Here is a 14,419-nt window from a genome sequence, read left to right on the forward strand (position 1 = left end):
TGTGTTTAGACCATTTACATTTAATGTAATCATTGATGCATTAGGATGTAGGTCATTTTATTGTTTTCTGGTTTTTTTCTGTTTCCCCTTATCTGTCTTCAAGTGGGCTTGAAGAGAAATTCAAGTGAATTTTTTATATTCAATATTTTTATATTTATATATACTTGTATGTTTTTATATTTTACATATAAAATATTTATAATATTTTAATACATTATCTACTATTCCATTTTTATTTGTCTACATATTTTAGTGTTAACTCTGTATAGTATTTTCAGTGGTTACTCTAGGGATTATAATATACATACACAGTTTATCACAGTCTACTAGTATCAAGTTACCTCTTCAAGTGGAATGTAGATACTTAATCACCATTTAGGTTCCATTATCCTTCCCCCTCCCTTATGTTACAGTTGTCTTGAGTATTACCTCTACATACATTGAGAACCACATCAGATGCTATTTTTCCTTTTAACTTTTAAGTGACAAGTATAACTAGATGTGTACTTGTCTTTTATAACAAGTTCAGTGTGTACCCCACTACTCATTTACTCAACATCCAATCATCCATGAATCTGAGACATTAACCACTTTCCCATACATTATGCATTTTATCCATCCATCCAAGATTCTTGAAATTCATCTTGATACTTCTACTATATTATAATCTGATATACCCCTAAGTTCATCCTCTGAGATTGATATTCCTTTCCCTTTCCTTTTCTTTTCAATTCCTTCATATTGCTTTGTGCGTATTTACATTTACTTCATGAAGTAGTTTTCCCAACTGGACCATAAGTTTCTTGGCAATGGGTTTCTATTTATTTTATATTTTTCTCTAGGATGTGGGGTATTCCATCACCTGAAGTGATAGATAACCCTACAAATTCACTGCCCTCTCAGGCCTACTGATTAGAAAAAAAAAAAAAAATCAGCTACCTATGCACTCACTAGATCATGCATGAAGTTTTCTGCAAAACTTATTCATATACCTATCACTAGCACCCAAAATACCTGCCCATATGGAACCCGAACATGAATTATTCCAGAGGAGCACAAATTTTGTCAAAATTCCGTAAGTTTAAAAGTTTGTTCTAAAAAACTTTCCCTGGGGCGCCTGGGTGGCTCAGTTAGTTAAACATCCAACCTTGGCTCAGGTCATGATCTTGTGGTCTGTGAGTTCAAGCCCTGCATCCAGCTCTGTGCTGACAGCTGGGAGCCTGGAGCTTGCTTCGGATTCTGTCTCCCTCTTTCTCTGCCCCTCCTCCTCTGATGCTCTCTTTCTCTCTCAAAAATAAATCATTAAACAAATTTAAAAAAATTAAATTAAATTAAAAAAACTCTCCATAACATCCTCAGAAAGCACTTTGTCCCAAATATGTAGCTATGCAACTGTCAGGCATCATTTCATAACTCCAACCCACCTCACACACACGTGCATGTGCATGCACGCACACACGCGTGCACACACACACACCGTCACACAGTAACATATTGTAATCAGTTACCCCATTTTGGACAGGAAAAATTTATTTCTATGAATATGATTTTAATAATATTCCCTAAGTATTTAATAACCAAGGATTCCTCCAAATCAGAAAAACCCCAAATTAACAAATATGTCAAATATATATTATGTGTATATATAATTTAAAAAAATCTCTTTAATTTGGCTTTTAATTTTGAACTTTTCATTGATAGAAGGAGTGAAGAATTCAATGCTGGAGTATAATTTGATGGGGTTTTTCAGTATATGTTGATGGGAATTTTTTAAGTTTCTTGCAAATATAAATCAAGCTTGCTCCAATTCCACAAGAACACCACAACAGTCTTTAGGATGGAGAAAAATCACTGGTTTTCCATGTGCTCCTATTTTGGGATCTTCACTTAGAATACGAATCTTCTTCTCTTTCAAATCCATCACAGATGCATTTATATCATCCACCTTGAGAAAAGGAAATAAATAAGAACACATTTGATATCACAAAAATACCAAATTATAGCATCTTAAGTATCTCAAAACTTTGAAGAAGAAAATATCTCCTCCAGTAGCTTTAGGCAGAATCCTTAAACTTTCAAAAAATTTCAGCTTAATGCTTCCAGAAAAGTAAAAGAAGTTGCTAGATTTCCATAGGTGAGCAACCACAATGCTTAAGAATTTTCACCATTATTAACCATTTCTCCTTGTAACCTAAAAAATGTATAATTTACAATATTTTCTTCTAGAAGTACTCTTGGTGATACTGCACATATTGTTTTTTCTTAAGAGCCCTGGGTTCTTAATTTAATAGAGAGAAGAGGCCTACCATATAAATGGGCAAGAGATTAAAATGGTAACAGATAAGAGTTTATGACACAGATTGTGGTAGGTACTCAAAAGGTAGGAGTGCTTCCCTGGATCCCCAAACCTCCCACCTGAAAAACCACCAGGTTATGACTTTTGAGATTAAAACTTGGTATACATGGGGTGCCTGGGTGGCTCAGTCGGTTAAATGTCTGACTTCAGCCCAGGTCATGATCTCACGGCTTATGGGTTCTAGCCCCACATCTGGCTTTGTGCTAACAGCTCAGAGCCTGGAGCCCACTTCAGGTTCTGTGTCTCCCTCTCTCTCTCTGCCCCTCTCCTGCACACTCTCTCTCTCTCTCTCTTAAAAATAAACATTAAATAAATAAAAATAAAACTTCATACATATGAAAATGACTATTAAATTGCCACCAAAATGTTTTTCCCCATTCTGAAAAATCCAAACATTTATAGTTGTATAACTCTCTTCTCAATCATTTCTATTTTCTTCATATATACTGGCAGGCTAAAAAAGGAGCAAATGTGTTTCTATATACTTCATGAAAGAATGATTCTCCTCTATTTTGGAAAGTCATCCTCCTTAGACTGGCTCAGTTGGTTAAGTGTCCAACTCTTGATTTCAGCTCAGGTCATGATCTCACCGTTTGTGAGTTTGAGCCCCGCATCTGGCTCTGGGCTGAGAGTGTGGAGCCTGCTTGAGATCCTCTCTTTCCACCGCTCCCCCACTCACACTCTGTCTCTTTCAAAACATAGATTTTTTTTTAAACTTTTAAAGTTTATTTATTTATTTTGAGAGACAGAGTGAGCAGAGGCAGAGAGAGAGAGAGACAGACAGACAGACAGGATCTGAAGCAAGCTCTGCACTGACAGCAGAAAGCCTGATGTAGGACTTGAACTAACGAACTGTGAGATCATGACCTGAGCTGAAGTCAAATGCTTAACCAACTGAGCCACCCAGGCGCCCCAATGGGAATAAATAAACTTAAAAAAAAAAAACTACTTTATAAAAATAAAAAGGTTACCTAATCATTCCCCTACTAATAAACATTTAGGCTAGAAGGGAAACCTAGACCCTTTTCAATGGTTAGATGCTAAATTGCCAATAGAACACAAGAGAGCTTGGTGATTGAGTTTATGGGCAAGATTCCATTGACATTTGAAGATAGAAGCACATGGCAGGAACTGGTGGAGATATTTAAGAAACATTAAAACAAAATTAAGAGAACAGATTGACATATTCTACCAAAACTGAGCTAAATCAAAAAAGAGAAGGGGTGCTTAGGTGGCTCAGTTGGTTAAGCAACTGACTTCGGCTCAGGCCATGATCTCATAGTCCATGAGTTCAAGCCCCATGTCTGGCTCTGTGCTGACAGCTCAGAGCCTGGAACCTGCTTTGGATTCTGTGTCTCCCTCTGTCTCTGCTCCTCTCCCACTCATGCTCAGTCTCTCTGTCAAATAAATAAACATTAAAAAAATTTAAATAAATAAACATTAAAATAAACATTAAATAAATAAACATTAAAAAAATTTGTACATAAAATAGCAGAAGGAATGTAAAAAAGAAAAAAAGCTAGTCAATCCAAAGAAAGGCAGAAGGAAAAAAATAACAAAAACCAAAAATGGTAAAAAGAAAATACTATATGATACAGTAGAAAATAAGTTCCAATATGGAAAACAGATTAAATGAATTATGAGATTGTCAGAATGAATATAAATTTAAAAAATATGTTTACTGAAAGAGATATATGCACCCAACAATAAAAAAACTGCAATTATACGCTCCCTAGAAGAGACTTACCTACACAAAACCATAAAAGATGAGTAAAAGGATGGAAAAAAGATATACCAGGCAAATATTAACCAAAAGAAAGTTGATACAATATTAGTATCAGCTAAAACAAAACTTAAAGTGAAATACACTAAAGACAGATAAAACTTATAAATAAAATGAACAATCCACCAAGATGACAAAACGATATCAACTCTGTGTGTACCTAATGATACTACCTTGAAAAATAAAAAGTAAACAAACATCCATAGCTCTCAGTATCTGATATATCCATCAAACAGACAAAAGATTAAGGATAAAGACAAGTCGTAAGTTCTTTGAATATAAGTCTGGATATAACTCCCTTATCAGATATGTGATTTGCAAATATTCTCTCCCATTCTGTGAATTGTATTTACACAAAACGTTTTAATTTTGATGAAGCCAATGTTATTGGTTATGTTTTTGGTGTTATATCTAAGAAACCATTGCCGAGCTAAGGTCATGAAAACTTATGCCTATTTTTTTTTTTCTAAGACCTTTATAGTTTTAGCTTTTACATTTAGGTCTTTGACCCATTTGGAGTTAAGTTGTATATATGGTGTAATATAGCTTTAAGCGTTTTTGAAATGCTGTCTTGACCCAGTTCTGAGTCCCTGGCTAGAGGCTGGTCAGTTCTTGAGCAACTGATAAAAGGCCACCTCTCAACCATCTCCCTTATTAGGCTCTCACACTCTAGGGCCATTATGTGGCCACTTTAATTGCTCCAGAGACAGTACCAAACAACCAGGTACAGTCCATATACCCCAGAGCCCACAGAATTATTCAAATTAACCAGGCTGAAAGGAGCCTATGAAAGCTAACCTCAACACATTTGCTTCATTAAGCTGCCCCCTAAAACTGCAGCACTCTGTCCCAGGTGCAATCCCATGTGGCCTACATGGCAGCGTTGTCATTTGGAGCTCTAAAGAACAGTTTTGCCTTTGTGTCCCCACCATCAAAAGAATCTTATAAATCTTATCAAACATATGGTGTGACCATGTGGCTATCCAGCTGTCCTAAATGCCATCTGTTGAAAAGACTGGTCTTTCCCCATTGGATGGTCTTTGTACCTTTGTTGAAAACTTACTGTAAATATGAGGATTTATATCTGACTCTCAGTTCTATTCTATTGATCTGTATGTCTATCCTTATCCTTGTACCACACCATTTTGATTACTATACCATTGTATAAAGTTTTCAAATCAGCAAGTGTGAATCCTCCAACTTTGTTCTCTTTCAAGATTGCTTTGGCTATTTGGAATCCCTTGCGTTTCCATGTGAATTTTAAGATTAGTTTGTTCATTTCTGCAAAAATGCCAGCCAGAATCTGATAGGGCTTACATTAACTCCATGTATCAATTTAGAGAATGTTGTCTCCCTAACAATAGTCATCTGATGCATGACAATATTTTTTTTAAGATTTAAAAAAATTTTTAATGTTTATTTATTTTTGAAGAAGAAAGAGACAGAGAGTGAGTGGGGGAGGGGTAGAGAGAGAGGGAGACACAGAATCTGAAACAGGCTCCAGTACAATTTCTGCAGTTCCCTTGTTCAATTGATTCCTAAGTATTTTCCTCTTTTGATGCTATTATAAATGGAACGGTTTTCTTTTTTTTTTTTTTTTTTTTTTTTTTTTTTAATTTTTTAACGTTTATTTATTTTTGAGACAGAGAGAGACACAGCATGAACGGGGGAGGGACAGAGAGAGAGGGAGACAAAGAATCTGAAGCAGGCTCCAGGCTCCGAGCCATCAGCCCAGAGCCTGACGCGGGGCTCGAACTCACGGACCGTGAGATCGTGACCTGGCTGAAGCCGGACGCTTAACCGACTGCGCCACCCAGGCGCCCCTGGAACGGTTTTCTTAATTTCATCTGCAGATGTATAGATTTTTTTAAATGTATGGGGTTTTTTAAAATCCAGATATATAAACTTTGCATTTTAATTAATGTTTAATCCATTTACATTTAATTAACATTCATACAGTTGAATTTGTTTAGCATCTTATTTTTTTGTCTCATTAATACTTCATTCTTTCTTTCTTGACTTCTATTGGTTGAACATGCATTTTGGGGGGGGGGAGGAAAACCAAGAAACAGACTTTTACAAAAAATTTTTTTTAATGTTTATTTATTTTTTGACAGAGAGAGCATGAGTGGGGGAAGTGCAGAGAGAGAGGGGGGCAGAGGATCTGAAGCGGGCTCTTCATTGACAGCAGACAGCCCAGCGCGGGGCTAGAAATCATGAACCATGTGAGATCATGACCTGAGCCAAAGTCAGACGCTCAATCAACTGAGCCATCCAAGTGCCGTCCCCCCAATTTTTAAAAAATTTTTATTTGAGACAGAGAGAGAGAGAGAACGAGAGCAAGCATGTGGGGGAGAGGGGCAGAGGGAGAAAGAATCCTAAACAGGTTCCACATTCAGTACGGAGCCAGACGCTGGGCTCAATCCCACAACCCTGGGATCATGACCTAAGCAGAAATCAAGAGTCAGTCACTCAATGGAATGAGCCACCCAGGAGACCCCAAGAAACAAATTCATAACTACAGAAAACAAACTGATGGCTACCAGAGGGGAGGGGGAGGGGGATGGGTTAAATAGGTGATGGGGATTAGGAGGGCCCTTGTTGTGATGAGCACTGGGTGTTCTAAGTGCTACATCACTAAATTCTACACCTGAAAGTAAGATTACACTGTACGTTAACTGTAATTTAAATAAAACTTGGAAAAAAAACATGTATTTTTGTACTTTTTATTTTATGTTATATTTTAGTTTTCCCTTGTTTAATTTTCTTAATGATTATTCTAGAGTTTACAATTCATATTTTAATCTTATTAGTCCACCAATGCACATATAAGAAACTTACAACAGGATACTTCCATTTGCCCAATTCCTGTCCTTTACACTTATTTATTCTGTTATAAACTCTACATTTAAAAAACTTCAAGTCAATTGTCTCTTAGATAATTTAAGGTAAGAAAAAAGTTGTTATTTTAACCTACAAATTTACCATGTCTAGTACTCTTCGATCCTTGTAAAGATCTGAATTTTCATCTGGTATTATTTCCCTTCATCCTGAAGGGATGAATACTAAATATACACCCTGAATACTTCCTTAGTATTTCTTATAGCGCAGGTCTACTGGACAGGAATCCTCTCATTTTCTTTTAAGATGTTTCCATTTCACTTTCATTGTTGAAGGATATTTTCATCAAGTTCAGAATTCTAGAATGACAGCGTTTTTGTTTTGTCTTAAACTCTCTTTTTAAAAGCAGTTTTACGTTCACGAAAGTGAGCAAAGGTACAGAGATTTCCTATTCATATAACCCCTGACCACATGCATGCATAGCTCCCATCATTATCAACACACCCCACCAGAGTGGTACATTTGTTACAACTGATGAACCTATACTGACAGCATTATCACCCAAAGTGCAGTTCACCATAGGGTCACTTTTGGTATTGTACATTCTACAGGTTTGGACAAATGTATGACATGTACCCATCATTGCGGTATCACACAAGGTACTTTCACTGCCCTAAAAATCCTCTGTGCTCTGCTTATTCATCCTTTCTCTCCTCTCCCCCCGACCCGCACTTTGAACCGCTGATCTTTTTACTGTCTCCAGTTCTGCCTTTTCCAGAATGTCACACACAGTACGTAGCCTTCTCAGACTGGTTTCTTTCACTAGTAATATGTACTTAAGATTCCTCCATGACTTTTCATGGCTTGATAGCTTACTTTTTTTCAGTGTTGAAAATAATCCACTGTTTGGATGTACCAACTTATTTACCCATTCACTTACTGAAGGACCAGAGCAGCCTTGAATCTAGGACTGATTTTCCTCACTGATAAGGCAAAACCCTTCTAAATACTCTACCCAACACCCTGTAAATTACAAGAACTTCCACTACGGTGGGTAAGAACACAAACTGGTCCAACTGGCGTAAAGATTATTCTGATGCTTTCAAAGGGTTCTACTCCCAGGCTCAGGTAGCTTCCTCACATGTATCATGCACTGTTCAATACTCAGATGAAGACTGGAGAAGTACTGCAGATCTCTGGAAAACTCTCTCTGGAGCTCTCTCTTCCTGTACTTTATACTGCAAACTCAATCCCCGTGGCCTCCCCAGACTTCAACTTCTATCTCCTCAACTCAGGGAGACTGCTAACCTTCACTTGGATTCCCCCTTCCTATACTGCAGCCTGGAAACTCTCTCCAGCCAGTAAGCTGGAAAACTGCAGGGCTCATCTTGTTTCCCTTCTTTCATGAATCAATGAGTTGTGCTGTCTAATGTCAGATTTTTTGTTTGTTTGAGGCAAAGGGATAAACCTGGCCTCTGTTAACTCAGCTACAATTAGAATTCTACATTGGCAGGGGGTTTTGTATGTTAAAAAAATGTCATTACATATTATGTTATTTCATCATTTCTGTTGTCTTTTTTTTTCCCCCCCTCTGATTGCTTTTAAGATTTTTCTCTTCATTTTGGCTTTCAGCTTGATCATAGTGTGCTTAGGTACTGTTTTTTGAATTTGCCCTACTTGAGGTTGCTGAGCTTCCTGAATTTGTGGGTTGATGTCTTACTTCAGATTGGTAATGCACTTGTAGACTATTTCTTCAATTATTACTTATGTTTTCTTCTCCTCTTTTTCCGGGATTCCAACTATACTCTGATAAAACCTTTGACCATGTTCTACATCTCTCTCTTATGATCTACACTGTTTTGTTCTTTTTCTTCTTCCATATTTCTTCCTATTGATTTTGGACTCTAGGCTCTAGAACTTTCTAAGAAGATAAATTTCTGCGGTTTTAAGCCACCAAGTTTATGGTGATTTATTATAGCATCCCTAGGAAACAAATACAGCCATTATATATCCATACTGAAATTGAACAATTAAATAAATGGATAGCAGATGGTGGGAGCCAAGTTTCTCACTGTTGGAATGGGCAGTTATGAACAAAGAAGGCTACAGTGATCCATATAGTAATGGGTTAGAGTTGGAAACATCAGTATAAACTCATGAGTTCATGAGTATGCTATATATAAATCTTGTAAGTTCTATCTGGTTATATAGAGAAATATCTATAGATATATGTATATATACACATATATACCCTTGCTTTTAGCTCAAAAGGCCAAGAAACAGTGACACTCTAGTAGCAACAAGCACATACAGAGCTCAGATCTTGGTTTCTAATACCAATCTCTAGTAAAATGAACCAGGGCTCCTTGGAGAAATGTTTGGTTCTAGGCTAGGGCAGGGAATACAGATGATGAGTCTGGAACATCTTATAGTACCAGAAAGTAAGCAGGTGTGGGAGGAAAACAAACAAAAAAGACGGGGTATATCAGAGACACAGGAGCCAACCCAAAGTGCCCCTCTGATAAGCTGGAACAATTTGAGCAACAAAACAAAGTAGTTTGGGATTATAATCCGAAGTATAAATATCTATACATCCTCACTGATGCAAATAAATGTCTGAATCACTAAGTAAATTGCTGAATAATGAATAATTGAGTAAATAAATGGGGAAGAACAGACAAATCTTCCATTCACAAAAATTTCAAGTAATTTATGGAATTATCAAAAAGATGGAGCATAATTCTCCATGCCTTCAGCACTGGCCTCACATAGAAACTTCCTCCCAAAGTTTATATTATGGAGAATGGGTGGGGGGGGGGAGTAACTTTACAGTAGAGAAACATGATGACATTGCTTCAGGTAGGGGATGAAGGGCAGTATCGACAGTAGTAAGTCATGTTGATAATATATACCCTTGATGTGATGTGATGAGAATGACACTTTACCTCTGTGGTCTTCCTCCCAAAAATCAATAACCCAAGTCTATCTAATCATGAGAAAAAAATCTCATGAGAGTTGAGGGACTCTACAAAGTAACTGGTAATCCTCAAAAATATCAATGTCATCAAAAACAAGGAAACTCTGAGAAACTGTCACTGGCAAGAGGAGCGTGAGGAGACATGATAATTAAATGTACTGTGAGATCCTGGATGGGATCCCAGAACAGAAAAAGGACACTGGGTAAAAACTAAGAAAATCTAAGCATAGATTTTAGGTAATAATAATGTTATCAATTTGGTTCATTAATCATGACAAATGTACTATACTAGTAAGATGTTAATAATTTTTTTTTAAAAAAGGACCTAAAGTGATTAACAATCATTTGTAATAAATGGACACTGTTTAAGTCTTGATTAGAACAAGTCAACTCTAGAGACATCTGTGAATTAATCTGATAAATCTGATTTATGGACTATTATTTATGATGGTGACAAAAGATTTATTTTTAATTTTGATCAATATGATAATGTCATCATGGTTAATTTTTTAGAGACACAAACTACATAAAGGTGAAATGACATGTTGTGAAGGACTTTTAGTTTAAGGAAAAAAATAATAAAGCAAATGTGCCAAGATATTGAAAACTGTTGAAATCTGGGTGATGGGAATATGGGACTGCATTACATTTTTTTTCTACTTCTTGTATGTTTGAAATATTTCATAACAGAATCATGACTTTTTTCAGTGTCCTTTTGATAACTTCTACGCTAAATATGATCATGGATATTTTCATTAAAGAACACTCTACCCAAGTACAAATATCTACAATTCTGATATTGCACTCAGTTTTTAGTATACTGCTTCTTCAATATCCCTTAATCCAATAAATACATCTAAGATTTAATAAGTTAATGTCCATCAACCGACGAATAAATAAAAAAGATGTGGTTTACATATATAATGGACTACTACTTGGCAATGAGAAAGAATGAAATCTGGCCATTTGTAGCAACATGGATGGAACTGGAGAGTATTATGCTAAGTGAAATAAGTCAGGCAGAGAAAGACAGATACTGTATGTTTTCACTCCTATGTGGATCCTAAGAAACTTAACAGAAGACCAGGGGGGAGGGGGAGGGGGGAAAAAAGTTACAGAGAGGGAAGGAGGCAAACCATAAGAGGCTCTCAAATACTGGGAACAAATTGAGGGTTGATGGGGGGTGGGGGAGAGGGGAAAGTGGGTGATGGGCATTGAGGAGGGCACCTGTTGGGATGAGCACTGGGTGTTGTATGGAAACCAAATTGACAGTATGTATACATATATAATATGTATAACAGTATGTATATATAATATATATATATATTATATATATTTATATATAAAAATATATATAAATTGAGAGTATGTATATATATATATAATATATATATATATATATATATAAAAGATTTAGTAAGTTAGATTTATGTTTTGAAAAAATGCCGAATTAACATTGCACTAGCATCAATTTCTATTTCTGTTACTGTTTCTATTACTGATTTTGATTTTAAAGACCTCTACCACATTTATCCTTCTGCTACAGTGTTGCTATGAACTTTACAATTCTTTAGAAGTACTCCTAATGTTTTGCTTGGCAGTTATAAAAAGAATGAAATGAAAATGTTTTAATTTTCTGAATTGAAAGTAGATGCATTATCTACTTTAAGGTTATAATAAATGCAAAGCAACTTGAATTGGGAAATTAAGTCTTTCCCCCTAAGTAATAAAAATGACAGTCAATAATAAGCCATCTACAAATTTTTCCTTTTACAGTCCTTTGTACAATTACAGTTGTGCATCTTATAATTCTATAAGACCTTAAATACCACTGGTGAAAATCTGGGCTATTGATTTCAACTTATTGGCTTTTTTCTTTTCTTTCTTTCTTCTTTCTTTTTCTTTCCTTCTTCCTTCCTTCCTTCCTCCCTTCCCTCCCCCCTCCCTTTTCTTTTCTTTTCTTTTCTTTTTTTTTCTTTTCTTTTTTCCTTTTAGTGGTAGTGGTCATGGGATTGTACCTGGTATCTGGAAATTTATTTTGATTTTCTCCTGTCATTTGTAAATTAAGAGTGACAATACTCCAAATAAAAGATGTTCAGACTGTCACAATTAGAATTCAGAATCTCCACGTAAATCTTATACTCTGGTCCTTAACTGCCTCATCTGAAAATGTCAATGCAATCTTACTTGCTTGAAGGCAAGGAGTTGAACTAAATAACATCTTTTTTTTAAACCTTAAGATATGGGGGGGGGGGGGGGTCCCTGACTGGCTCAGTTGGTAGAGCATGCAACCCTTGATCTCAGGGGTGGGAGTTCAAGTTTCACGTTGGGCATGGGCCTACTTAAAAAAAGACAAAAAGAAATTTAAAAAAAATCTTAAGGTCTATAATTCTCAGTGACCAAATTTTATGAACAATAATGTGCTGCTTAAAAAAAAGTTTTTATTGAAGTATAATTAACATACAATGTCACATTAAAGTCAGGTATACAACAATACTAATTCAATAATTCTACTTTGAGTAATGCACAGAGTAATGTGCTACTTTCAAGGATGCATGTTTTGACTAATTTCAAAGATATAGGCTTTTTATTTTATATAAAATTATGAGGCTAAATGATATCAACAATGAATGAAATGTAATCTTCAAATTGATATAAATCCATGACAGTTAAAATTAAAAGCCTGGATAAAATATTTGTTTCAACTGTCTTTTCCCCCCAAATTAAAAACTAACTAACTAAATTATGCAAACTTCACAATGTTCTCACTTCGCATGGAGTTCAGAGGGTTCCTGTGTATTCTTGAGAATTATTTCAGAAGCGCATATGCCACCTCAGCTTTCACATTTGTTTGATAGGACTCTCTTATTTCAAGAGGCTCTCTCCTTTTCCTTCTTTATTTTTTCTTGGTAATATATTGCTCTTAGTTTTACAAAATGATCTTAGCTGTAGTTGGAAGTTAAAATTTTTTCCTTACTTAATAACACAGAAAGTTTAAAACCTCATCACACCGCCCCCTTTTTTTGTTTGGTCTCTGGAAATGTTATCTTTAAATGAAACTTCCACATCTGGGAACTGGCGACATACAATTCACTGGCGGAGCTTAGCTATTCCCTAGGGCTTATCATAAAGCCAAAAAGAGAATGGAAATTTTTAAAAAACAGAATTTTCTGCCTTCTTGGTTGAAGAACAGACACTCCTCAGCATGCAAAAAATAAGTTGTCTTACTAGCCTTACAATTTTTCTTTCATAAATAATATATGCTCAATGGCAAAAGATCTATAAAAACAAACAAATAAAAAAATAAGTCATCCATTATGGGACCACTCAGAAAATAAAACTGCTACATTTCTTTACACTGTATCTTTTTTTTATTATTTTTTTAAATGTTTATTTATTTTTGAGAGAGAGACAGAGCACAAGCAGGGGAGGGGCAGAGAGAGAGAGGGAGACACAGAATCTGAAACAGGCTCCAGGTTCTGGGCTGTCAGCATAGAGCTTGACATGGATCTGGAACTCAGGAACGATGAGATCATGACCTGAGCCAAATTCAGACACTTAACCAACTGAGTCAACCAGGCACCCCTGTATCTTATTTTTTTTTAATGTTTATTGAGAGAGAGAGAGAGAGAGAGAGAGAGAGAGAGAGAGAGAGAGAGAAAGCCCACAGGAGACGAAAAGAGAGAGAGGGAGAGAATCACAAGCAGGCCCTGCAAGGTCAGTGCTTGATCTCACAAACCATGAGGATCAAGACCTGAGCTGAAATTAAGAGTCAGACACTGGGGCTCCTGGGTGGCTCAGTTGGTTAAGTGACTGACTTCAGCTCAGGTCATGATCTTGTGGTTCATGAGTTCAAGCCCCATGTCAGGCTCTGTGCTGACAGCTCAAGGCCTGGAGCCTGCTTTAGATTCTGTGACTCCCTCTCTCTCTACCCCTCCCCTGCTCCTGCTCTGTCTCTCTCTCTCAAAAATAAATAAACATTAAAAAAAATGAAAAAATAAAAAGAGTCAGACACTTAACTGACTAAGCCACCCAGGTGCCCCTGTCTTATTTAAAAAAATTAAAAAAAAATTTTTTTTAATGTTTATTAAACATTAAACTGTAAGATCATAACCTGAGCCGAAGTCAGGCACTTAACCAACTGAGCCACCTAGGCACCGCCCCCCCAAAATTTTTTAATGTTTATTTATTTTAAGAGAAAGACAGAGCATGAGCAGGGGAGGGGTACAGAGAGAGGGAGACACAGAATCTAAAGCAGGCTCCAGGCTCTGAGCTGCCAGCACAGTGCCTGATGTGGGGCTCGAACTCATGAACCGTGAAAGCATGACTTGAACTGAAGTTGGATGCTTAACCAACTGAGCCAGCCAGGCACCCTAATCCTGTCTTATTTTTTAAATAACATTTTTATCATGTGCTTTTCCCCATCAGTCTGGTGCAGTGAGGATTATCTCCAGATGAAATC

General features: G+C 36.3%; 1 protein-coding gene across 2 annotated transcripts in view; it reads right to left on the reverse strand.

Annotated features, from left to right (window-relative positions):
* Positions 1-1,633: 1,633 nt before the first annotated feature.
* Positions 1,634-14,419, reverse strand: part of MCEE (methylmalonyl-CoA epimerase) — a 28,982-nt gene continuing 16,196 nt past the window's right edge. For both annotated transcript variants that reach the window (XM_019460049.2, XM_019460050.2), the window contains exon 3: positions 1,634-1,945. In XM_019460049.2, coding sequence (XP_019315594.2) covers positions 1,793-1,945 — 153 coding nt within the window. In that variant the 3' untranslated portion in view covers positions 1,634-1,792. The remainder of the gene's footprint in view (positions 1,946-14,419) is intronic.

Source organism: Panthera pardus, unplaced genomic scaffold (genome assembly GCF_024362965.1).
Source record: "Panthera pardus isolate Hobbes unplaced genomic scaffold, ASM2436296v1 HiC_scaffold_24, whole genome shotgun sequence".
Classification (NCBI taxonomy): Eukaryota; Metazoa; Chordata; class Mammalia; order Carnivora; family Felidae; genus Panthera; species Panthera pardus.